General features: G+C 43.5%; 2 protein-coding genes across 6 annotated transcripts in view; both read left to right on the top strand.

Moving 5' to 3' along the window:
* Positions 1-12,364, top strand: part of KIF21A (kinesin family member 21A) — an 85,598-nt gene extending 73,234 nt beyond the window's left edge. For all 5 annotated transcript variants that reach the window (XM_042816041.1, XM_042816045.1, XM_042816042.1 and 2 more), the window contains 7 exons: positions 993-1,129; positions 4,451-4,631; positions 4,991-5,155; positions 5,765-5,882; positions 6,637-6,807; positions 9,720-9,919; positions 11,100-12,364. In XM_042816041.1, the coding sequence (XP_042671975.1) occupies positions 993-1,129; positions 4,451-4,631; positions 4,991-5,155; positions 5,765-5,882; positions 6,637-6,807; positions 9,720-9,919; positions 11,100-11,193 (1,066 nt within the window). In that variant the 3' untranslated portion in view covers positions 11,194-12,364. The remainder of the gene's footprint in view (positions 1-992; positions 1,130-4,450; positions 4,632-4,990; positions 5,156-5,764; positions 5,883-6,636; positions 6,808-9,719; positions 9,920-11,099) is intronic.
* A 1,488-nt stretch (positions 12,365-13,852) lies between these two features.
* LOC122158813 (sucrase-isomaltase, intestinal-like) overlaps positions 13,853-25,961 on the top strand; it is a 47,450-nt gene continuing 35,341 nt past the window's right edge. The window contains exons 1-5 of the mRNA XM_042815830.1: positions 13,853-13,898; positions 16,394-16,619; positions 17,598-17,775; positions 17,849-17,994; positions 25,615-25,783. Coding sequence (XP_042671764.1) covers positions 13,853-13,898; positions 16,394-16,619; positions 17,598-17,775; positions 17,849-17,994; positions 25,615-25,783 — 765 coding nt within the window. The remainder of the gene's footprint in view (positions 13,899-16,393; positions 16,620-17,597; positions 17,776-17,848; positions 17,995-25,614; positions 25,784-25,961) is intronic.

The raw sequence follows: 25,961 nt of genomic DNA on the forward strand, positions 1-25,961 counted from the left end.
CTGTACCAGATAAACAAGCTAATTGCCACAAAATTGGCTCATAGCAGTAGAGGCTTCTTCCTTCCTGTAGCAAGCTTCTGCGGATCACTATTATTATTGTTATTATTACTTTTTACATTTTCCTAAAGCTGATGGTTTTTTGACATCATGACTATTTCTTGGAATTATGAATACAGTCCCCAGCCAAGCGTGGCAGTGAGTCCTAACTGTGAGCTGGTCAGGTCACAGCGTTCTGTTGCATGTTTGTGGCCATTACTAGGGCCAACGAGGAAGGCTTTTCTGCACTTCACAGAAATCGATGGGTTCCCTCTGTACATGCAGTAGTGTGCATGGGATTTTAGACCGCTAGTAATTATTATTTGGTGATAAATCATTTGATTTTTCTTTTCTTTTCTTTTTTTTCCTGCTGGGTTTCAGCCTTTTTGTACCACTACAGAGTTAGCTACAAATGACATGGAAAGATTCCTTTGGGGATATCTGTACTCCCACCACGCTCTCTTATAGCCACTGAAGTTTGGCAGTGGGTACAAGGCAGTAGGGGCCCTTACTCAGATGCACAAGTCAGCAATTCTCCAAGCTTACCTGTAGAAGGAAGCTAATGCCAGATGGCTTCTGAGTTTGGAATTGGCTGTGTACATTACACTGACTACGTTTTTCAGGCATGCTATTTGGACTAAGTTGTCTTTCTGCAATTTGCAGTGTTATGGCTGTTCCAATGAATCCAGTAGCTTTCAGTATCTTGCATGTACCCAGCACTCAGCATCTTGCCTCTTTATTTCTTTTTTTTTTGTATGTGATTTCCTTTAGCCCAATGTTGGCACTTGTTAAAGCTAAATAGTAAAAATTCTTAAATAGTTTATGAAAGGCGTTCAGTTGTTCTGCCCTTACATGTAAGAAAATGAAATTTACCAAAATGTAGGGGAAAAGTTAGTTACTTGATTTGTCTGTTACTATGCCCATCTCACACTTCCTTTTTTTTTTTTTTTCTTTAGGGGGATAATCAACCCATTTCCTGCTTCAAAATGCATCCGAACTTCCCCACTGCAGTGTATCTACACAGCTGAAGGACATGCCAAGCCTGTGCTTTGTGTAGATGCAACAGATGACCTTCTCTTCACTGGATCTAAAGGTTAGGCAACTTTTTTGTATATCTGTGGTGCATGTGCAGGCTGCTTTTTCATCTTTGGTTATTGTGAAATACCCAATTTGTGCTTACTGCAGTGAATGCAGTGGAAAATTGTGAGTGCCTATAATGCAACGTAAGCTGAAGAAAGATTTACTGCAGTTATGTACAGGTTTTCAGTCTTACTGTTTAGTATTTAGCTATTTATTTATAGTGGAAAAAGTAACTCAAAAACAACATTAATACTAGTTGAATGATATGGTAACAGCTGCTTACATGATGTGCAATGCAAAGTAATAGCCTCAGGCTGTAGAATTATAGAATAGAATTATAGAATCACTGTGGTTGGAAAAGACCTCTTAAGATCATCCAGTTCAACTGTATATCTATCAGCAGTATTTGCTACTAAACCATGTCCCTCACCACTACATCTAGATGTTTCTTGAGTACCTCCAGGGTTGGTGACTCCATTACCTCCCAGGGCAGTCTGTTCCAGTGCCTGACCACTCTCTCAGAGAAGAAATATTTCCTAATGTCCAACCTTAATCTCCCTTGGTGCAACTTGAAGCCATTCCCTTTATTTCCATTGCTAGTTACAGGGGAGAAGAGGCCGACTCCCACCTCACCACAGCCTTCCTTCAGGAAGTTGTAGAGTGCAGTAAGGTCACTCCTATGCCTCCTCCTCTACAGACTGAACAATCCCAGGTCCCTCAGCTGCTCCTCGTAAGACCTGTGCTCCAGATCCCTCAATGTAATGAAAGGCCCAAAACTGAACATGGTACTTGAGATGTGACCTCACCAGTCCTGAGTACAAACGCCAACCAACACCCCCAGGTCCATTTCCTCTACGCAATCTTCCAGCCACTCTGGCCCAGCCTTGTCTGGGGTTGTTGCAGCCAAAGTGTGGGATCTGGTATGTGCACTTCTTGAACTTCATACCATTGGCCTCAGCCCAGTGATCCAGCCTGTCCAGGTCACTCTGTAGGGCCTCCCTATCCCCAGATCGACACTTCCTGCCAGTTTGTTGTCATCTGCAAACTTAGTGAGGATGCACTCAATGCCCTCATCCAGGTCATCAATAAAGATATTGAAGGGCAGGCCCCAGCCCTGACCCCTGGGGAACACCATTTGTGACAAGTTGTCAGCTGGATTTAACTCCATTCATTACCACTCTCTTGGCCTGGCCATCCAGCCAGTTCTTTACCCAGTGAAGAGAGTATGTGTACAAGCCATGGGCTGCCAGCTTCTCCAGGAGAATACTATGGGAGACAGTGTTTAAGACTTTGTAGTAGTAGAGGTAGGAATTAGCATATCTTAACAGCAGAACAAGGGGAAATAAAACCATGGTTTTAAGTTGAGGGAGAGAAGATTTAGGTTGGATGTCAGGGAGAAGTTCCTTACAGAGGGAGTGGTGAGGTGCTGGAACAGGCTGCTCAGAGAGGTTGTGGAACACCTCCGTCCCTGGAGGTGTTTGAGGCCAGGTTGGATGGGGCCCTGGGCAGCCTGGTCTAGTATTAAGTGTGGAGGTTGGTGGCCCTGCATGTGGCAGGGGGGTTGGAGATTCATGATCCTTCAGGTCCATTCCAACCCTGGCCATTCTGTGATTCTTTGGCTGTCCTGCCTAAAGAGTTCAAACAGATTAAACCTGCAAAGCTAGGCTATTTTCTACTTACCGTTTGCATCTCGTTAACTGTCCCACTGTCCCCTTTGGTCTGTAAAAGTTGTATAGCTGTTATGGGATGGGCTACATTTTAGTAGTCACTACATTTCCTACTGGGTGGAACAATCTATAAACTCTTCAAGCTGGTGGGAATAGTATTTTGGAAGAAAACATTTCCCTCCTGTTTTTTTTTTGGTGACTCACCATTCACTCAGATTGACTTAAAGGGAGCATAACCAGACCTCAGTAATCATTTACATAACTTTCTGGGTGATATTTAGGAGTGTTTGTTTTTGTATTCTTTTTCTGGGCTTTTTCATATGAGACAGGTACATCAAAGGACTTAGGTTTGCAATCATGCATGAAACTCTTGGAGACTCCTGTTCTCCCAAATAAAGCCTGTATAATAATCCAGTGTTATTCTTGACCACAAAAGATCAGATAATTTGCAGTGGTGGCTGTAAAGAAGTTAATGCCTCCAACAGACTCTCCTTCTCACATAACATATAAATTCTGAAACTTCAGAGCATCCTTGTTTATTCCTGTATTAACACAGACAGCACCATCTGAGTAGATCTTCCACTGCTAACATTTAGATGTGGTTTCTAGCTACTCTACTGCCTGTGTATTAAGAATACCAAGACACAGTTGGCAAACTTTTGGCCTTCAAAGTTTTTAGCCAAGGTTTTAGCATTTTGTGACTGTATACAACTGCAAGAAGATGAAGTATTTTCAGCTTCTGCAAATGCTGCTCACTTGATCTGTATTGAGATTTCAAATTTAGTGGCTACAAAGGAGGAAAGGCTTTAATATATGTATAATTTTAACACAGGAATGCTTGCAGATGTTGTAAATATTTGCTTTCTTGTCATATGCTAGCTTCTCATGCTCACCTTCTTCCTGCTGTTGTCACAAGTGCTGACATGTGAAGTTTGCTCTTCATGCTCCCAGTATTTATTCCAGTTAAAAATGTACTCCTGAAATATAGAGTGATTCTGACATGGTGGAACAAGGAGGATTTCAGGTGTGGACTGTATTCATGTTGCAAAATTCTTAAACTTCTACGTGTTTGGGGTTTTAGCACACAAAAGTTTGCAGTGTTTAAATTGCATTGCTGCTGAAGGAAACCTATGACTAGAGCACTTATGCTGGAATTTTCAGAGGCAGCTACTGCACTGAATAGTTTGTGTTGCTTTTTGCCTTTATACTCACTGTGTCTGTCAGCCCTCCTTCAACCTGAAGCATACATTTCTTCCTGAACTATGATCTTGATGAAGAATTTGTACGTGTAAAATTGGGTGATTTTCTTGATAGTTGTCAATCATCCAAACCTGACAGCATACAAATTTCCTCTTCCATTCTTTCCTTGGGAAGGAATTTTATGTTTTTAAAATATTATTGGACGTAATGTGCATATCTAGAACTTGACATAGGAGGATTAACCTTGCTTTGCTTTGATCATGGTAGATGATGCCCTTGTGTACTCTTGAAGGCCAATTTAATGTGGACATTTTGTGCAGTGCATATCAAAAGAGAGCAATATATTTGAGTGCAAATGGATATATGGATTCTTTTGTTTATTTTAATTACTGGCCTTTTGGAAAAACATGATGTATTTAATTTTAATTCCCTCCCCCCCTTTTTTTGTTTTTCTTGACTTCATGTAGACCGTACCTGTAAAGTCTGGAATCTGGTAACTGGACAAGAGATTATGTCTCTAGGGGGTCATCCAAACAATGTTGTTTCTATAAAGTATTGCAACTACACAAGTTTGGTCTTCACAGTCTCAACCTCCTATATCAAAGTGTGGGACATCAGAGATTCTGCTAAGTGTGTTCGGACATTGACGTAAGTATGTTAAACCTTGAGTAACAGGAGCTTGAATGAGTTTTAATCTAAAATTAAATTAGATTAAATTCAGTAGTGCACAGTGTAACTCAAATATGCTGCTGGGGCTGGTGGTTTTATTTACACATTCAAGCTAAGTCAGTGTAGGATGTTGGTAATCTATGAAAACATGAGTTTGCTTGCGTGCATGCCTGTAGTGTTTTAGCAAGTCTTTGGTATTCACTATTGGCTTTATAGTCTTTTTATAGTCTTTTTGCTCAGGTAAATGGGCTTTATTTTAAACAACATGTGAAGTAAGGAGAAAATAATGGAGTTGTCTTACTAATTTCTACTTTTTTCTGCTCCCTCCCTTTGCTTAGGTCTTCAGGCCAGGCAATGCCTGGTGATGTGTGTTCGGGAAGTACCAACAGAACGGTCACTATCCCAGCTGGAGAGAATCAGATTAATCAGATTGCACTAAATCCAACTGGCACATTCCTCTATGCAGCTGCTGGAAATTCAGTGAGGATGTGGGACCTGAAAAGGTACTGAACACCAGTGGAAAAGCCTTCCTTCAGAGGTCACATGCACATATGAAGCAAAATCAGTGAGATGTTTCCTGTGTGTGGTAATATCCATAACCATGAAATATAGCCAATTAGCCAATAGCTAATTTTTGCTACAGTTGTTACTGAGATAGTGGTGGAAGAGCTCTTTATTTCCTCACATGGTAAAGTTATGATGAATTGTTTAAGTAAAAATTACTGGGGAAAAAAAAAAAGCACTGAAGAATGATGTGATAAATTCATGTTTGTGACTGGTAATTGCCAATGAGATTATGAGAATCTACTGATGTAATGCAATATAATGTGTGGCTATAATCATTATTAGATAGTACCTTTCCAAACAGAACCCGCACTCAAAGAGACCATTCAAAATACTTTATGGGGCCTGATGTGTTTGTTCGTTTTTTGAAATAGAAGCTTTGGTTTCCACTTAACAATGATTTAGCATTTTTATGTGGGCATAAGCAGCAGAGTATGTAACCAGAGGATAAGTTAGAAGACCCATTCTAGCAGGAACTGTTATATGTTTTATGTTGGATACACAAAAAAATAGAAAATCCTCAGTCATTTCTTCTCTTGTTCTTGAAGATTTCAGTCTACGGGAAAGCTAACTGGTCACCTGGGTCCTGTCATGTGCCTTACTGTGGATCGAATTTCCAATGGACAGGATCTTATTGTCACTGGTTCAAAGGACCATTATATAAAGGTAAGCCATTAGTATTTGCCTATGTATTTTAACTCCTAGCATCAGTATGAGTTGCAGGCTTCAGCAGAAGTGACCCATATCTGAAATCTGATAACTCGAATGGAAATCCTTCTATCAGTTATAGATTATGGATAATGTTTGATCTTAATAACTAGCACTTAAGTGGTATTTTTATGATGTGATGGAATGTTCTTGAAAACATCATGGATCAGATTGTCTATAATTAATCTTTTTCCTCACTGCATGTGAGGTGGACTTCAGGTGTGTGAGGTCTTAGAGACCTATTTGCAACATCTCCTGTTTAGGTGCTTTAACAGGCTCAAAGTTGCTTCAAAGAATGCATCTGTTTTGGGGTGCAGGCCTAGTTCCTTTGACAGGGATGCTCTGTATGCTCCCGCATGGGAGCATAAGCATTACCCCAGTTGTGAAGTGGGAATGGAGAGAGGTCTGTGCACTTCAGTCTTTTGGGTGATTCATTAGCACGTACTTTTTGATTGCTCTGAGTTGTGTTAAAGACTATGAATAGTGAGAATATGAATCTCACTATGCATAGTTAGATTATGATGCTTTCTTGTGTCTCATCATCGTGATTAATTTCATTCAATGTTAGGAAGTCTGTTCTTTATTTGCAGCCTTTTTTTTTTTCTACTTCAGCCAGAGTGTATCTGAACCCACAAGCTCCAGTGCACATCTCCAAACTGGTTAGATAGCAGATAATTTTGCTAATCATATTTGAACGTTTATTTTATTTTAGATGTTTGATGTAACTGAAGGGGCTCTTGGAAGCGTAAGTCCTACACACAATTTTGAACCTCCTCACTATGATGGCATAGAAGCACTTGCTATTATGGGAGACAACCTTTTCAGTGGATCCAGAGATAATGGAATTAAGAAATGGGACTTGGCTCAGAAAGACCTTCTTCAGGTAATATAAAAACCACATGACTAATGTGACAGTCATGTTTAGTACGTTTCTCAGGCTGTGTAAATGTTCAAGTTTAGATGATGACTATTCAGAAGGACAAGGTGATGGGAGGTAGTCAACATGAATTCATGAAGGAGGAACTACACCCAGTCAGACTGAAGCCTTCTCTGACTGGCTTGATGGATGAGGGGAAGAATGTCATGTTGTTTATCCAGACTGAACAAGGCTTTTTATGCTGTCTGTAAAAATATGCTTATTCACAAACTGATTAAGAATGTGAAGCACTAGAAAAGTGCACTGTGAGATGAACTGGAAACTGGCTGAACTTCTGAGCTAAAAGGATTATGACCAGCAGCACAAAGCCCAGTCACTAGTGCTGTATCCCAGGTGTCAATATTGGGAGTGATTCTCTTTAATGTTTTCATTGATGGCCTGGATGATGCAGCAGAGTGTAGTCTGAGCACGATTGCTGGTGATGCAAAACCATGAGGAGTGGTTGGTAGAGCAGATGGTTGTGCTGCCCTTCAGAAGGGCTTCTACAGGCTGGTGCAGAGGAGCTTCATGAAGTTTGACAGATGGAAATGTCAAGTCTTGCATCCCATAAGGAGTAACTCCAAACACCAGTAGTACAGCCTGGGGACCAGCCAGCTGCAAAGTGTTCTTGCAGCAAGTGTACTCCTGGACTGCATTAGGATGAGAGTTGATGCAGTGTTGACACTTCCCATCTGCTCTGCACTGGAGAGATGCATCAGGAATTGCTATCTCCACTTCTGGGCTCCCCAGTACAAGAGAGACATAGACAGACTGGAGGAGGTTCAACAAAGACCTGAAACTGTGCTTTGTGCTGAAAGAGCTTTAAGAGGATTAGGGAACTGGAGCCTTTCTCATGAGGAGACACCAAGAGAGCTGGGTCTCTTCAGCCTGGAGAAGAGAAGGCTCAAGGGGACATTGTCAGTATATGTAAATACCTAAAATAGTAGGGAGAAAAGACAATGGAGCCAGATACTGCTCAGTAGTATCCAGTGGATAAAAAAATGAACAGTGGGCACAAACTGAAATGCAGGAAATTCCATTTAAATGGGGAGGGGAAGAAAAAAAGCTGGACAACTTACTCTGGCTGACCCAGATTTGAGTAGGGGGTTGAACTAGATGATCTCCAAAGATCTCTGCCAATCTCAGCTATTCTGTGCTTCTGCAGACATAACATAGAATCATAGAACCATGAATGTGTTGGAAGGGACCTTTCAGATCCTCCAGTTCCAACCCCCCTGCAATAGGCAGGGACATCCCCCACTAGACCAGATTGCTCAAAGCCCCATCCAGCCTGGCTTTGAATGCTTCTGAGGAGGAGGAAGCATGCACAACCTCACTGGGCAACCTGTTCCAGTGTCTCACCATCCTGACAGAAAAGAATTTCTTCCTAATATCTAGTCTAAATCTACCCTCTTCTAGTGTAAAGCCATTTCCCCTTGTCCTGTTGCTACATGCCCTTATAAAATGTCCCTCCCCAGCTTTCCTGTAGGCCCTGTTCAGGTGCTGGTAGGCTGCTATATAAGGTCTCCTTGGAGCCTTCTCTTCTCCAGGCTGAAGAGCACAGCTCTCTCAGCCTGTCCTCATAGGGAAAGTGCTCTGTCATCTCCATGGCCCTCCTCTAGACCTGCTCCACTCCAACACCATGTCTTCTTGTGTTGGGGGCTCCAGGACTGGATGCAGTACTTCAGGTGGGTTCTCACCAGAGCAAAGTAAGGGGCAGAATCTCCTCCCTTGACCTGCTGGTAAGGACATTTGTAACTCAGTTATTTTTCAGTAAATGCAGATGTAATTTTGATCTGATCACATACATGATGATGTAGTAGAATCTAAATACTGCAGCTTTCATCTGTATTCCTGGTATTTCTTGACACAACCATTTTAGATAAGGATCAAAGCTTGAAATAGAGCTGAACCTGCTTCAAAATATTAATAGTAACATTCCAAGACATGAGTCCTGAGGTGGAAGACTTAACTGGTGAAAATTACTCAGCAAACATATTATTCAAAAAAATTTGGAGATCATCTGCATCACTTAGTGCAATGCATCTCAAGCAGTGTATATTATAGTTAAAGCTTCAGGATGTTCCTAGAAAGCTGCAGGATGTTCCTGAAAGCTTTCTCCACGTTGGGAATGGTAGCAAAGAGTTCCTGCAGAATTGGTGAAGAGCTGGTCCTGCTTCCCTTAAAAGAAAGCAGACTTGAGCTATTACATGCCTGGTGTTTGTATCCCTGGTGTCTTTTGTTCTTGGCCATTCTGTGAAGCGTTTTGCTTTCTGAATCAGCAGTAAAATGTTAATGTCCTTCCTCAATAAATAGTAAATGATTTTAAGTGCCCTATCATAAAATCATTTTAGGAACTGTAATGGGAAGATAAGAAAGGAGAAAGGCAAATGGTTTTTGCTTCCCTGGTGTATTTTTTTATCAGTGTGTTGGATTTTCTTTAACTTTCAAAGTTTTACAGACAAACTCAAAAAACCCACAGTAGCCATGTGTGCATTCAAATATGCATCTGAACCCTCTTCCATGTTGTTTATCCATGTTGTTTATACATAGATTTAGCATTATCCCAAAGTAATTTTCTGTTCCACCTCATGGCAGTTGTGCATATTGGATTTTTTTTTCTTGTTTTGTAGCACTGATTTTCAAAGAGAAACAAATCCAAGGTGACTCATATAGAAGTAGCCTCGTGGAAGAAAGGCACCTCCTTACTCTAATAAAAAAGTAGTAGCAGGGCTTGACATAATAGATAATCAACCACAGGGCTGGAATTGGGCTTAGAATCGGGATTTTTTTTTTTTTTTTTTTAGTTTCTGCCTCTGAGCTCAATCATCTATAATTCTTTTTCACCCTATGAGATTCATCTGCTTTCTGTTTTTCAGCAAGTTCCTAATGCTCATAAGGACTGGGTGTGTGCTCTGGGCCTGGTGCCTGGTGCTCCAGTTCTGCTCAGCGGCTGCAGAGGAGGAACCCTCAAGCTCTGGAACGTTGACACCTTTGCACCAATTGGGGAGATGAAGGGACACGACAGTCCTATAAATGCAATCTGCACCAACTCCAGCCAGATTTTTACAGCATCAGAGTGAGTTTTTCTGATCCATAGGCCCCTTTTGTTGTATAGTTTTAGCTATAGTTTTACCCATGCAAACGTGTTTAGATCTTCAGCTGTGTTAGTCATTAGCAGAAGTGGGAGGACCTGGTCCATGCCTCTCAGTGCCAGTAACCTACAGCAGTGGTCTCTGCAGTGGGGTGTGTGCACTGCAGGGTATGCGAAAGTGAGCCTTTGGGATGGGAGAAGAAAATACTGGAACTTTGATGGTGCATATGTGTAGATGATAAGTGGATAACAATAAATATATTGGTAGTGCATGCTCAGTAATTTCTTAGTGATGGCATGCATAAGTAAAACAGTTCAGAGACCTCTGATGTTTAGGATGGCAGAGGGAGAATTGGACAATACTGAGTATTTTACCATCTTGCACCTCTGTGCAATTAGGCTGTTCACTGACATATTCCCAAATGTCAAACTCCTGACACGTGGGGATGTTTCTAGATGCCATGTTAAGTGCTCGCCTAGAGCAGAAGCTTTGCAAGTTGTCTTCCTGTCGTTTAAACACCTTGATATCTGCTACCTCAGTAAATGTGGGCATTTTAAGAAATGAAACTAATCCTGAAGAAAGAAAAGTGGAGGGGACTGCACTTAGAGGTGCAGGCTTTGCATGGGAGCTGTGAACACTGTCATCTTGTGTCCTGGTGCTAAGCATTGTTGGAATTGACAAAGATTATGTCCCTATTAATTAATATCTAAAGATATTAATATATTTAGGTCACGTGCAAATGAAATTTTATTATTAGCAGAAAATTCCATCCTTTTGGGACTTGTAATACTGTGCTGAAGGCCTCCAGAACTTGTGGTGTTTGAGTCAGAAAAATTCTATGCTGTGCTAAAGTCTGGTCTGACTGCTGCATCCTGAGGTGTTTCTGTGTTGTTGTTTGTTTTTGGAGGAGGAAATAAGAAATACAGGAGTTGCCATTTGAGGCAATCTTCTCAATAGTAAGTACATGAGTGAGTGCTTATGCTTCATAGGGTTTGCTTCGCCTTCACAGGTTATATTGCTATTTAAGGAGACAAATTCCTCAGTTCTCTAAAAATGCCTTTCTGAATAAGGCACCTGCAGCCTTTTTCCTCCTGTCTTGCTCCCTCTCCAACTTAACCACCTAACTAGAATTCTGGTTTGACTTTTTGTTTGTTTGTTTTTCAGTGACAGAACTGTGAGGATCTGGAAAGCTCGGAATGTGATAGATGGACAGATCTCTGATGCAGGAGATGCAAGTGAAGATCTGGCCAGTAACTGAGAAGATGGGCATAAATAAAGATGTTGATGAAGTTGAAGTGCACCCTATGCAGTTTGCTGTATACTTATTAAGTGAATGCTGATGACTGGAATGAGCTGAAAAATAAGAGTGAACTCTTCTACTAGACCTGCTGTCCTTAAAGTATGTACTGTATGTAGGGAAAACAAAACCCAAGGGTAGCATTCTTGTATCTCAGTGATCACGTATGTATGTCTATATATAATGGCTGAATTTGTGTGCACTTGTGTAACACTTGCAGTTTGAATTAACTGGAAGTCAGTCTTCTCTAATGACCATCTCAAAATTATAACCAGGAATATATTAAAGAGTGCTCTGCTGTATTTCACCCACAAGTATGATCAGCTGTGTCGCATTTTAGGGTAGCGAGGGACTGATGATGTCCTATTAATAAGCCTTTGATTATGACAGGCGTTGTTTCAAGATTTTAAAGGTCACTTGCCCTGTTGTTAGGGAAGTGAAGTGAACAGGAGGAAGCTGCTGGGGCAGATCGTTCTGATATGTCTGTGTCCTGCTAACAGCAAACGCTACATGAGTTGTGCTAACCTTAGCGTATAATCCTTGTTGACCAAAGCTGTGCAGCTGTGTACACTCCGTGCTCAGGACTAGAACTAAAATGCTCATAAACTGGTATGTTTTATTAGTGTTTTGCCTATAATCTGTAATGACTAGATGTTCTTAATGTCATCACAGAAGTATACCTTAATCTATTTTTCTTATGAATTCGTTTCTATCATCTCACATTTTCTTTTTTTTTAAAGCAAAATATCTTTCCTTTTTATCTAATTTTATATGCTGCTAAATGTATTTTAAATACACTGTTTTGCAAACCTTGGCAGTTACTTTGAGAACTGAACCACGTGTATTGGGAAAGCTATGTAAATAGATGGTTGTATAAAGAAAATATCTTATCATGTGCCTGTATGACTTTTAAAGTTCCTAGAATGTGGATATTGAGGGAGGATGTATAATTTAGCCAACTGCTCTGAATATTAATTTGTAAATTCTGCAGATTTTAAAAACTTATGTAGATTCAGATACAGTGTTTGGATGTTTTTTGTTGTTGGTTGTTTTGTTTTGTTTTTCCCCAGAAAAATATGTCTGTAAATTATAGCTTGTGTAGGTAACACTTAAATAAAGATGTGAATGTGAACTATTTCTCTTTGTGTTTTTCTTCATAGTTCCTTATAAACAGTTCACTTGCAAAGGTTCCACATGTGAAAATGCACAATGTTACATAATACAGTAGAATTCCTTGCTGGGTAATAGAGCCCATGGGTTGGTATCCCAGTGCTGTCTTCTTGTTAGCCATTATTTCTGTTCAGTGGTACTCAGGAACTCTAGCAGGATTCCCTTGTACCAAGCACAGTACTGACTTCAAATGGAGCAGATGTGCCCTGTTCTCAAGAGATCATTTCTTCCCTTATTACACAGTGCCAAGCAAAGAGAAGCTCTGAAGCTCCTAACTCTTCTTTGAGAAGATCTGATTTCCTTCTCAGCTCAGCTGGAAAGCAGATGAAACTGCATACTCCGTGTGATTTAAGTCTGATTTAGCGCAGGTTTTGGCAGAAATAAGTAATGATATGTATTGTTAAGCAGCATACAGGTTAGGAGTTAAAGCAGTCAGTTTGGTATTGCTGCCCTTTACCTCTCATGCTTCTGAGGAATTTAAAAGGTGCCTGCACACACGTGTTGTTTGGGACCTGAGGAAATGGAGTGGATTTATGTGCAAGAGGCTGTGCCTGGTGCAGGGTTCCCCTTCTGCCTGGCTCAGGCATTGGTGCATGTTTGGGTTCTCTGGGCAGCCCATGTCCTCAACAGGGCTGCTGTTCTCCCAGTCTGTAGTTCATACAAACACTGTGGTTTTCAACTACTGTTTTTTTAAAAGTCTTTATAAGCCTAAGAAATTGCTGCTTGCTGTCAGGCTGTTCTGTCTTAATGGACCATATGGTGAGGGTCTGTTGTTGCAACAGTCTGAGTTACAGATGCTTCTCTCTGGTAATGCTTGAAAACAGACATTTTGTTTTATGAAGCTATCTTGTGGTTAGCACCAATATAACTCTTTGATAGCGTGTGTATAGAAAGTTATTTTTTCCTCTGGGAAGACATCGCATCAAAATGAACCTTACTGTACAACACAGGCTTATCCTGGAAGTTCTCACCATCAAATAGTAGGAGGAAATTTGCCATTTTGTAAAGGTCACAGTTCCAGTTCTTGTTTAAATGGATATTTCTTCTACTGTGTTGGTTTTTCTCCTGATGTTTCATTTTAGTATAAAGTTGTGTATCTGACAAATGATAAATTAGAAAATGGTAAACACAGGGCTCTGGAGAGGGTTCTGTAAAGAGAGAAGAGTCTCTGGGAAATAATTTTTGGGAAGTCTTGGGAAAATGACCCTCTTTCAAAGCTGGAGTTGAGAAATTTATCAAGGTTTGTGAACAAATTTGTCACCAGCCCTATCTTATCTGCTGCTTAATGATTGCAACGCCACATGTTACCATAGCCTGAGTTTCTTGGGCTAGATTTGAGAAAACGTTGGTAATGTCTCATTAATAATCAGAACAAGATAATTGAGATGTGTGTTGTGCCTTGGCCTGGTATATAAGGCTGCAGGCTGCGGCCAGATGTCAGCGTTCAGTCATGGATGGGGTCAGGGGGCTCTGGCTCTTGGTCACCGTGCTGGCAGGTAGGTGCAAAGGACTTCTTTTTGTCACAGGACTTAAAAGCAAGATCTAAACATGGCAACAACAGGAAAGTTATTGGGGTGGGAGCTCTTTTCACATGGAAAAGGAGAAGTCAGGCGTAGGCTGAACTCCACCTGAGGTGACTCTATGGGAAGGTAACAGTGCTGGCTCATTTTATAAATATACCCCAGTCCAATGGTGCATTCAGCTCTGGGGTACCAGAGCAGATGGACTGAAGTCATTCAGCTGCTGAAAGGTAACGTTACCTTGGATAATTTGCTTCCTGGCATTTTTTTACCTGTGTGTATCGGTGGTGAATCAGTCTGGGGTCTAATAAGGAGAGAATAGAGCTGATTCTCATTATGTTGAGAGATAAAGGTAGAGGGAAACAGCAAACGTGAAGGTGAGCCCAAAATGCAAAGGCTTTTACTTGTGAACTAGAAGGAATGTGGTGATTTTTAACTCCTTGCTCACGCCTTATTGCAGCGCCTTTTAACAATTTCGTAGAAGTAAAATAAGGGTTTTTAAAAACAAACAGGAATGCTTTTTCATTTCTATCTTTCAAGCTCCCTCTCTTTAGCTTCTGTTCCCATGGAAATTATCAGGGAAAAGGAGCACGTAGCCCCAGCTATTGCTGAGTTTGGCTGCTCTTTTGCATTTCATTTCAACACATGCTTACAAACATAGGGAATAAGTGCAGGGGAAAAATGATGCAAAGGCCTTAAATTAAAAATAAGAGGAAAAAAAAAAAAAGGGTAGAAGGAGGAATTTGCACCTTTCCCTTGCCATTATGCTGTATGGATAGCAGGAATTTAGGGAACAAGATGTGAAGGAGGCAGCCTGATTCAGCTGCTCAGACCTGAATATGCAACCAAAATTTCCAGGAGAGCTCCAGCTTCATGCAGAAGGGGAGCTTTCTAGGCTCCTACAGAAGCAATTTTTTTTTTTCATCAAACTTTCCATTCACAATGTCCTTATGAAGTGTTTTGAAGACATTTCGTGATAGAAATAAGTTGATAAGAGTCTCCTATGAGATGTTAATAACCTGCTCTGGTGCGTTCAGTTATGTTGCAAGTAATGAAAAGAGTGAAATTTGATTCCTACTGGGAAAAAATAGTGAAATGTGATGGTTTTACTCTGTGCTCCATCTGCCCAGATGTTAACTGGCACGCGTGGGCTGATTTCACACTTTTGCTTCATATGCACCTCTATATCATGCACCATTGTGTCAGGCTGCCCCTCTGCTGTCATCTGTCACACGGCAACAGAATGCAATGAAATACTGAAGGGAAGGTTCAACCCCTACTGCTGTGCCACCACCATCTGCCTCTGATGTTGTGGGCAAAAATGTGTCATTGAAATCCTCCATGCAGAAAAAATGGCACCCATTGACATTTATTGATGCTTGCTGATCATTTATGGAGACCACCAGTGGATGAGAGCACTGTAAGGCAGTGGGTGGTGTGTTTCAGCAGTGGCCACATGAGTCACCTATGCTGCTGTAGATTTTTATGAGTATGGCATGCAGGCTCTTGTTCATTGCTGGTGATGGTGGATGCTGATGGTGGTGACTGTTGAAAAATGGACTTTAGTAACCGAGAATTTGCTCTATCAAACAGTGTTATTGTGCTTTTTGTAGCTGTTGTGGTCTCCGTGGAAATAGATAGGGTGCATTACTTTCAGAGCAACCTACAAAAACTCTGACACTGCCAAATGATGCTATTTTCTAGTGAACCCACAGTTTTATGCTGTAATTTTTTTCAGTATATGTAAAAATTGCTTGTGCACATTTTCTTGTGAACTTCATTATATTGGAATACTTCGGACTGTGTCAGCAAACACTTTTTAAGCTTCCAGGTACACACCAGTCCAGGTAAAAATTGTGAAAAGTGAAGATGACTGTCATGTTGTGGAAAAGAAAAATTATTTTTCAAGTAGCTTTAGTCTTGAGTTTTCATTGAATTATTAAGGCTGGAACAGACCACTGAAATCACTTAATCCAGCTGTCAACCCATCCCCACCAATTCTGCCCACTAACCATATCCCTCAGTGCCACATCTCCATGTTTCTTGAACACCTCCAGGGACGGTGACTCCACTACCATCCTGGGCAGCCTGTGCCACTGCCTCACCACCCTTTTGGAGAAGAAATGTTTCCTCATATCCAACCTGAACCTGCCCTGGTAATGATTGAAAGGGCAGAAGTCAATTGTCAGCCCGCTACCCTACGCCGTGTGATAGGGGTGCCCTCAGTAGATCCCTGTGCAGGAGCCAGGCACTGGGACAGCAGTGGGTGGTCATGGGGACAGAACCTCTCGTTTTGGTCACCAGGAGGCATGCTGCTCTGATGACATCTCAGCCACGGGAGTTGTAGTGTTGGCCCTAAAGCGAGGCAAAAACACCTCATCAAAAGAAGAGTAACTGCAGAAGCTCTTACTGTTTGTTCTGTGGCTCTCTGTGTGTCATTCCACGCTCCCTGACCGCTTTTTGTCTCTTAGCCTTAGGCTGCAGCCATGGCTCCAGCACAGAGCAGTGCACGGTGCCAGCAGCAAGACGTGTAAACTGCCACCCCCAGCCCGGTGCGACCCAGCAGAGCTGCGAGGCACTCGGCTGCACCTGGTGTGCCACCGATGTCCCCAACGCTCCTTGGTGCTTCTTCTCTCAGGATAGCACCTATGGCTACTCACTGGCCAGGAGCATGGAGAAGACAGTGAAAGGCTGGAGGTAAGCTGGCAGTGAGCCGTTGTGCCTGAGTCTGGTGAGGGAGGGGGTGGCAGCTGTGTTTCTGTAAGCCATGTGCAGCTGGGGTTCTGCTCATGCCACCAGTGCATGGAAACCACACACTTCATAGAATCATAGCATCACAGAATCAGAAAGTTTGGAAAAGACCATCAAGATCATCTAATCCAACCATCAGCTCATCCCCACCATGCCCACTAAACACATCCCTCAGTGCCACATCTCCATGTTTCACAAACTCCTCCATGGACAGTGACTGCACCACCTCCCTGGGCAGTCTGTGCCACTGCCTCACCACCCTTTTGGAGAAGAAGTCGTTCCCCATATCCAACCTGAACCTCCCCAGGTGAAACTTGAGGCCATTATCTCTTGCCTGTTAATGGCAAGAAGAGCCAAGCTAACAATATAAGACTTTGTCATCTGATTTTTAGCCTTAAATTTCAGCAAACCAAAAGCTACTGCATGCTGCTGAATTCATCCATAGGGACAAAAAGCCAATAATCAGAGATAGGGGAAATTGTCAGTGCCGGGGCTGGAATAGGGGGAAAGACTTCAACTAAAATAAGAAATTGTTAGGTTAGATATTAGGAGGAAATTCTTTACTCAGAGGGCAGTGAGGCCCTGTCACAGCTGCCCATAGAGCTGTGGGTGCCCCATTGCTGGAGGCGCTCGGGACTGGGTTGGATGGGGACCTGGGCAGCCTGAGCTGCTGGGGAGCAGCCAGCCCACAGCAGGGGTTGGGAATGGGTGGGCTCTGAGGTCCATTCCAGCCCAAACTGTTCAGTGATTCTTTGGTTCCGTGATCTCACGACAGCTGAGCACTGTGCTGGGAGCTCAGTCTTCTGCTGCAATCAGCAGCCCAATGCCACCAACTCAGCCATGAGGAGGTGGATCTCAGCAAATGGGAGATTCACCTCAGTTTTTTTCTCTGTACCAACTAATGCTTGATGTATTATTTTTAAGAGCTGATGTAGAAATGCTGAGTTGTTTCCCTGCACCAAGAGGTAGCAGTGGGACTGAGGCTGGTTTCTGTCACAGGGTGACGTTGGACAAGCGCAGCACAGTGTCACTGTTTGGTGATGCCATCTCTCCCATTGTCATGGATGTGGAGTTCCAGACGAAGGACAGGCTCAGGTTTAAGGTGAGTATTACGGGGACGATGCCGTTACAAGGCCAACCCCGCGCCAGCTAACCATCGGCCTTTCCCTGCCCAGGTGTACGACCCCAGCCGGGAACGCTTCGAAGTGCCCCTCAGCATTGATGCCCCAGGGGTGGCTGCTGAGGATGCCAACTATGATGTGGAGTTATCATCTGACTCCTCGCACTTCCGAGTGAAGAGGAAGAGCACCGGCACAGTGCTGTGAGTACAGAGTGCTGCCAGCACCGTGCTCTGGAGGCAGTAGGAGGGATGGGGCAAGTGCTGCTTCCTCAGGTTTTGCTGTGTGACACTGCCTCAAGCACAAACCAGCATAAATCCAGTTGCACTCCTTGAAAATCCTCATTATGAGTAGGGTATCTGCCTGTCTAATGAGTGATTATCCACAGGCACGCAAGAATGATGATCTGTTAAGCCAAATAAGCTTTAAGACTGCTAGTTTCTGGGCATGTGGCTTGAGGCATTGCTGTTCTGAGATTGTGGAAGTACTGAAGCACTGTTTTCCGAAATATGGGGTGCTGTAATGCACCAGAAGGTGAGCATGAGCTCGTGTGCCGCTCTCTCAGCTGTACACCTGAGAAAGTCGTGTTCTCAGGGGCCCTCAGGCTCCAGCTACCACTGATTCCAATGGAAGCAGGAGGTGGTGCAGGTGGGTCGCTCTGTGAGACATCACTTCTGCATCACTCAGATTGGCAGAGCAGAGGCACAGGGCATTGTAATTTGGGAACGTTTGCATTAGGATCTTGTGAGAGAGGAGCAAATTGTGCTCTGTGGAAGGCTGTGGGTATGGTAGTATTAGCACTTCAGTTCAGATCAGCAGCACGTTTTGAGGTGAAGATCCTGACTACACCCACCCCTTGTCCTTGGCACCAACTCTGTCAGTGTTGAAGCAGATGAACCCTTTGCAAAGTGCAAGTCCCAGAGGGTCCTTGAGATCCAAGTGGAACCCCAAATATCACAGAATCACAGCATCACAGAATTGTAGGGGTTGGAAGGGACCTCCAGAGATCATAGAGTCCAATCCCCCTGCCAAAGCAGGTTCCCTACAGCAGGTCGCACAGGAAGGCATCCAGGCAGGTCTTGAACATCTCCAGAGAAGGAGACTCCACCACCTCCCTGGGCAGCCTGTTCCAGTGCTCCGTCACCTCACTGTAAAGAAGTTCTTGCGCACATTTGTGTGGAACTTCCTATGCTGCAGTTTCCGGCTGTTTCCCCTTGTCCTGTCTCCACTCACCACTGAAAAGAGTCCAGCCAAATATGAACAGAGCAGGTCAGATCACTGTTGGTTTTTTTTTTTTTTTTTTTTTTTTTCCAGAAGCTCTTTGTTAAACAGATTCAAAAGATAAGCATAATCTATGCATTTAATACAGGGATGGCTTCACATGTGTGATGTGATGCAGCCTCTAGAATGGCTGCAGATGGAACCACTGCACTGGTTTTTAATTAGCTGTCTGTCCTTTTAACTGCAGCCTCATGCCATCTCTTTTTGGGCACTGCAGCCAATGCTGTAAAGTTTTCCTTTTGCAGGTTATTGTAAAGGAATGCATTATGCATTGCACGATAACAAAAATAATTTAATTCCTCGTTAGACTTAACAGCTTTGTGAAAGCAGTGGGCTTAAGCTAAAGACCCAATTTTCCTCTCTTTGTAATGAGAGATTTTGGCAGAAGCTCATTAATTAGAACAGTGAAGGGAGAGGTGCCTGCACAACAACTAGGGCTGGCAGAGAGCTCAGTCCTTGTGGTGACCCCAGGCCACAGGGTTAGCCTCTGAGCAGCACTGCTAAGAAAAGATCCTTGTCAGCAGAGAGAGGGAGCATTTTGCTTAGAGATGGGAAATTCCGTGCTTCTGGGGGCTTCTGCTTCACTCAAACGGCATTGGTGGTAGTTATAGGCTGAAGGGTCACCCCTGGCAGGGGTGCTGAGTAGCTCAGGCGTACACAGAGAAGAAAAGTGAGGCTGGTGAAGGGGCTGGACCATGTGAGTTACGAGCAGTGACAGAAGGGCTTGGAGTTGTTTAGTCTGGAAGAAAGGAAGATGAAGGGAGACTTCATTGCTCCCTACAGCTGCCCAACAGGAGGTTGCAGTGAGGAGGGCATTGGTCTCTTTTCTGTGGTGACAAGCAATAGGATGCAAGGCAATGATCACAAGTTGCCCCAGAAAAGATTTAGAATTTCCTTGTGGGGAGGGGTGGTCAGCTGTTGCAATGGGCTGCCCAGGGAAATGGCAGAATTCCCATCTGTGGAGGTATTTAAGAGATGTGTAGGCATGGCACTGAGGGATGTGGTTCAGAGATGGGCCTCATTAAATCAGGCTGATGATTGGATTTTATGATTTTGAAGGTATTTTTCCAACCCTAAATGATTTTGTAATTCTAAGCTGCAGACGCAGGAGCTGTAGGATGGCAGGACAGCTGGTGGCAAGGTCCCACTCCATCTGCCTGACATAAAAGCCCATCCCAGCTCTGCCACTTGTGCTCCCACTGCCTCCTCCTTTGAGGAGCGATTTATCACTGCATCCACAGCACCGCAGAGCAGAGCAGTGGAACCTGGAGTCTGCAGAGATTCCTTGATGTGCATTACAGGCGTTCCTCCCAGCTGCATAAAAGGAGTTTCTGTGATAGCTGAGCCTCCTGAGTGCTGGCTTGAGGAGTGCAGGATAAATCCAGTGCTTTGCAATCAATACAAGAGGGGAGAGGAATGAATTATGTCAGGGAAGAGCCATCAGCAGCTGATTGCAAACCTCATACGGAGTCCAGATCAGGAATAAAAAGCCAAGTACAGCCACATTTTCTGGCAATCAAGGATGGGCTCTGCTTTGCCTGCACAGGGTGAGGATCAGATGGGGTCATGCAGGGAAATGATCCAGGTGCTGCTGGTGGCTCTGGGATGAACAGCTGCTGGTGGGCAGCTCTCCTGCTGCCTTTGTTTCTCTTCCTTGGCTTTCCTCCCTCTTACCTCTCTTCTTCTCATTTACTGCTTTCATTTCTCTGCCCCACTGTTTTTACCCTCTCCTGCATTCCTGCTGTGCCATTAGTGGTGAGGGCATGTCCTCCCTGTGCCAAGAGCAATCAGAAGCTGTGGGAGGGAGAAGAGCAGCCTTTATCTGCCAGGTTGGGTGAGACCTATTCCTATGCAGGTGGCAGATGTTCTCCATCTTGCTGGGGATGCGACCCAAAGCTGCCATGAAATGGAGGGCTACAAGTCCTAGATCTGAACCACGATGCACAGGGACTGGGGCCAGATCTTCTGCCCTGAAGATGAAGCTCCCAAATTTGTGGGAAGGTGAAGTTCCCAAACTTGCTTCTGTTACCTGGGAAAATACCTATCTTGGTGGAGTGGCCCAAACTGGCCAAAAGTTAGCAGTCAGCTTTAGTTGAATAAGCTGTTGCTCATGCTATCCTAGCTGATCTTGCAGCTCTGCTGGGAAACTGGGCTGTCATTGGTCAGGGCCCTTTTCAAGTGAAAACAGGAGTGAAAATGCTGGGCTGTAATAAAACAGGTGAGGGAACAGACAGGAGCCTCTGCATTGTTAGCGGCATGCCTTCCCAGGCTGAACGTTCTGCTCTTTTCCGCTCCTGCCACAAACAACAGCAATTGCTGTTGGTGGTGGTATGAGGCATGAGTATGAAGGCTTAAAGAAAGCTCTGATTTCTTTAAGAACAGAGAGTAAAAGGCCAGAAACTGTTTGCTTTAAAGCAGCGAAAAATAACAAAGACATTCTAATTTTGCAGTGTGTGATTCCTCTGTGGGCCTCGTTGCCCCAGGGCTGTGCTGACACAGGAGAGTTAGCAGGATGCGCACTGATGCATAATAGAAAAATCATCAGTACAAAAAAAATGTTTCTGTCTCTGTGTCTCACAACATAAGCTAATTCTATGAAAACAGCCAGAAACTTCCTCTGTAAGCAGATTATAGCAGGGCTGTCTCTTATGCCTCTGTGATACCCAGCACGGGCCATTGCTGAGAGCAGGCTGCAGGAGGATGGAGTATTGATTCGATTCTGCACTTTAATATCTGTTCTTCAAGTGAATTTTTCTTCATGATGTCATATGAATAATGGAGGACAGAGCATTTTTCCCAAGCCACGTGAAAGCTCCTTCTCTCTATTAAGAGTTAGGAATATTTTGTTTGCACTCGGGAGGACATGGCACAAATAACAAAAATCTAATCAAGATTTTCCTTCGTTTCCAAAAAGGCTGCTGCAGAGATCAGCTGCTTTTTTTTATTGATTGTGGTAGAAAGCATGGATGCCACTTACCGTGAAGATGTTTTTACATAGGCAAGGCTATTAGAATGATTTATAATGTTATTGTCTTAAGCTGCAGTTTTGCTGAAAGCAATGGGAGCAAATTGTATGTGTCATGGGTAACTTGGATTTGATCCTGCTTTGCAAGAGCCATTATTTTACTCTTCTAATCATTAAGATTTATGCTATGTAGGCGAGAAATATTGCAGGCATATCACTTATTCAACTGTTTTTTGAAACAAAAATGAAGCATTATATATCCAGCCACTTACAGAAGATGCCCTGATACCATGACAATGAATTCAGTAGAAGAAGAAGAGCAGAGCTATGTCAGTAACAGTAAATATACCCTGCAACTTGTTTTTTAAACTGTCGCATTTGTGGAAGATTTGTTGCTGGCACTGACTTTCTCCTCCTATTCATTAAATCATCTTAAAAGTAAGATAAACATAAAAAATATATATTCTTGGCATACCTTCTGCAGGCCAGTTGGTCTTCCCAGGGTGTGTAGTTAAGAAGCAGTGTGGCTGTTGTGAGACATTGGAAGCATCTTTCGGAAATCTGAGTGCAGTGGAAAACTGGGGAAGCCTGGGCTCTGCACTGATGCTGCCCAGCAGTGTGAGTGGGCAGAAGCGGGCTGGGTGCATCTGGGCACCTCCTGGACGCAGGGCCTGTGATCCTCAGCCACAAAGATGCTTTCCTGGCTTTATAGCAATAGTATGCCTAAGCTCAGCTGAGAGGCTTGGACCCACTTTTCTGATAGACATCTGCATCTGATACACATCAGCAGGGACAGGGAGGTGATTGTCCCTCTCTACTCGGCTCTTGTGAGGCCCCATCTGGAGTACTGTGTCCAGGTGTGGAGCCCTCGGTACAAGAAAGACATTGAGATTTTGGAAAGGGTCCAGAGGAGGGCGACTAAGATGATCAGGGGGCTGGAGCACCTCCCCTATGAGGACAGGCTGAGGGAGTTGGGCTTGTTCAGCCTGGAGAAGAGAAGGCTGCGGGGTGACCTCATTGCAGCCTATCAATACCTGAAGGGAACCTACACCCACGAGGGGAGTAAACTCTTCAAAAGGGCTGACAACAGGACTAGGGGAAATGGATCCAAGTTGAAGGAGGGAAGATTTAGGTTGGATGTTAGGGGAAGTTCTTTACAAGGAGAGTGGTTAGGCCCTGGAACGGGCTGCCCAGGGAGGTTGTGGATGCCCCGTCCTTGGACGTGTTTAAGGCCAGGTTGGACAGGGTCCTGGGCAACCTGATCTGAATGTGTGTGTTTGGTGGCCCTGCTAGGCAGGGGGGTTGGAACTACATGATCCTTGAGGTCCCTTCCAACCCGGGTGATTCTGTGATTCTGTGATTTTCCACCTTTGTTTCCACATATGTATTTACAGCTTTTCAAGTGGCTGTGACTTCCAAAGGGTCTGGAGGCCAAGGAAAGCAGATGTTAGAGAGGATGTTCTCACCGAGTGAGACCAGGAGAGGGGTGTTCACAGCTTAAAGCAGTGAGATTGTTTCCCCTTGGGTTCAAGGCAAAAAGAAGGAAAAAATCAGGCCCAGACTAAGACAATTTTGAGTATTCCTTTGTGCATTTCCTAATGAAGTATTGTGTATTTATTCCAACTCTTGTGGATCTGGAGGTTTTGTAGGGCGTCCCAGCTTGTACCAGCAGCTGTCCAGCTTTGAGAAATGTGACTCAGCCAAGCCCTTTAGTCAGGCAAAGAACCTCAGTATCACTGAACGCCTGATGATTCCACTTCTGAAACCATTGCCTTGTAGTCATCTCCCTCCATTGTTGTGAAAACATTGGTTTCCAGCTCCAGTACAGGCAGAGTTGGATGTTCTACCTGTGCCCTGCCCAACCTCCTCGAGCATAGTGCTGTTGTCCATCACAGCCCTGCTACTGTTTGCAAGGCTGCTGGAGATTCTTGCACACACGGTGTCATTTCAAGTTCCTCTCCGTTTCCTTCTTTCTGTCTGTTTTTAAGATGCAAGGAGGGGAGGTGGGAGAAACCTAACATTTTCTTCTAGTAACTCCAAGTGCTTGAGGAATGTCAGACGTTGTTTTTTCATATAAATGATTGGTCTTTGCCAACAGAATACCAGCAAACATTACAAGAAAATAATTGAATAGCCAACCACAATGCATGTAGGGCAGAGGCTGGGGATGGGAGGCAGAAGCAGTGCCAGAGAAAAATCTGACCACACTCTCTTTTAAATGGAGAAGACATAATGGTGTCTAGAAAAAATGAGAGAGCCATAACCTGTGGGTTTTTTTTGTTTTGTTTTGTTTTGTGGTTGTTAATGCTGTATTTAGTGTGTGGCGCTGTGTTGGGCAGAGATTGATAGGAGAATCATGTTGATGGAGGACCATGGCTGAAATGGGGCTGCAGGATGGGACCCAGTTCTGGGTACTGGAAGGGAGGGAGAGCTGTTGCTGTTGAGCAACTAAGACAAAAATTAAATGCAAATCATTATTTTTCTTCCTTGTCAAAAAGGCCATATAGATGTTTTACAGAAGGCACACACACTTCAGCACAGGTGTGTGACTTAGGGCTCACCTGGGATTGCAGCAATGAATCATGCCTACCTTAGGCAAGCAGAGGCAGAGGGTCCCCAAGCTGGTTGGTGGGTTGCAGGCAGGGCAGCGTGGCCTTCACATATTGTGGTGTGTCCGCTGCTATGCCGATTTACTGGTTAATTTGATCAAACATTTAATTTTGTCAAAATCATTGACAAAAGATCATTAAAAGGAGAGTTATACCACTTCTACGCTCTGTCGCTTTGGCTCATTTATTTTAATTAGCTGTAACACATTCATGGTTAAACAAGGCTCGAGAGGGTGCTATCTAAATGCGGTACTCATGGCATACACAGCACCATTAATGAAACACTTCTCCACAGCTTGACTATGCTCTCCCCCATCTAGATTTCTGCTCATTATAGCACTGGAGATAGCAAACAGAATGTAACACCTAATTAAAATGTGAGCCCGTGTCCACAGACGAGTCAATAGAAATAAAGGCACTGGCTGGCGAGAGAAGCAAGGGAAGAGCCATCACAACATAAATATCTCACCGAGCAGAGTCTGAAGGACGCTGTCACTCTGCTGCACTCTGCACTCTGCAAAGTTGAGGTAACAAAAGCATCTGGTCCTCATCCTGCAAAGCGTTAGAAAGTTAAAGCAGATAACGACCAAGTGCCTGTTGTTCTCACTAAGCATTCTGAAGCCCACTGTGTAATAACAATTTTTAGCCTGCCCCATTGGTTGTCATAGAAATAGTGCAAGAAACGACTTATTTTGGTAATAGGATTATAGATAGTGTCTTCTCTTATTTCAGTTGTTCTTTTCGAAATTATACAGAAGCATTTTATTGTATAAGTAGACAAGATGTCTGCAGTCACTGCAAGATTAATTTGTTGTGTGTTAAGTACGTTAGAAGCATACATAGAGTTCTATGTTTTTCATATTATTACTCTCCAAAGTACAGAAATATTGTAAATAACTGGACGTGTGCTTAAAATGGTGCGTACCAAGGATGAGCAAACTAACCACATTTCCCTCCATTTGTCCCAGGTGGGACAGTCCCCTGGTTGATCTGTTTTTCTCCAACCAGTATCTTCAGATTACCACAGCTGTGCCATCCACTTCGGTGTACGGGTTTGGTGAGCAGGAGCACGTGTCCTTCAAACACAACATGGACTTTGCTACCTACAGCATGTTCAGCAGGGACCAGGCACCCACGGTAATTTACTTTGCGTGACGCTTTGTCCTGGGCTTGTATCACAAGGCAGCGCTGAGGCAGAGCTCTGCCCAGGGAGTGCATGATAACACTGCTGATGGGAGCTGATGGCAAAGACTGAATGCCATGTGTATTGCAGGTGTCATAAGTTTTAATTAAATGGCAAAATCATAAGTCGTTT

Source organism: Centrocercus urophasianus, unplaced genomic scaffold (assembly GCF_019232065.1).
Source record: "Centrocercus urophasianus isolate 14NV4802_14NV808 unplaced genomic scaffold, USGS_Curo_1.0 seq_15, whole genome shotgun sequence".
NCBI classification, from domain to species: domain Eukaryota; kingdom Metazoa; phylum Chordata; class Aves; order Galliformes; family Phasianidae; genus Centrocercus; species Centrocercus urophasianus.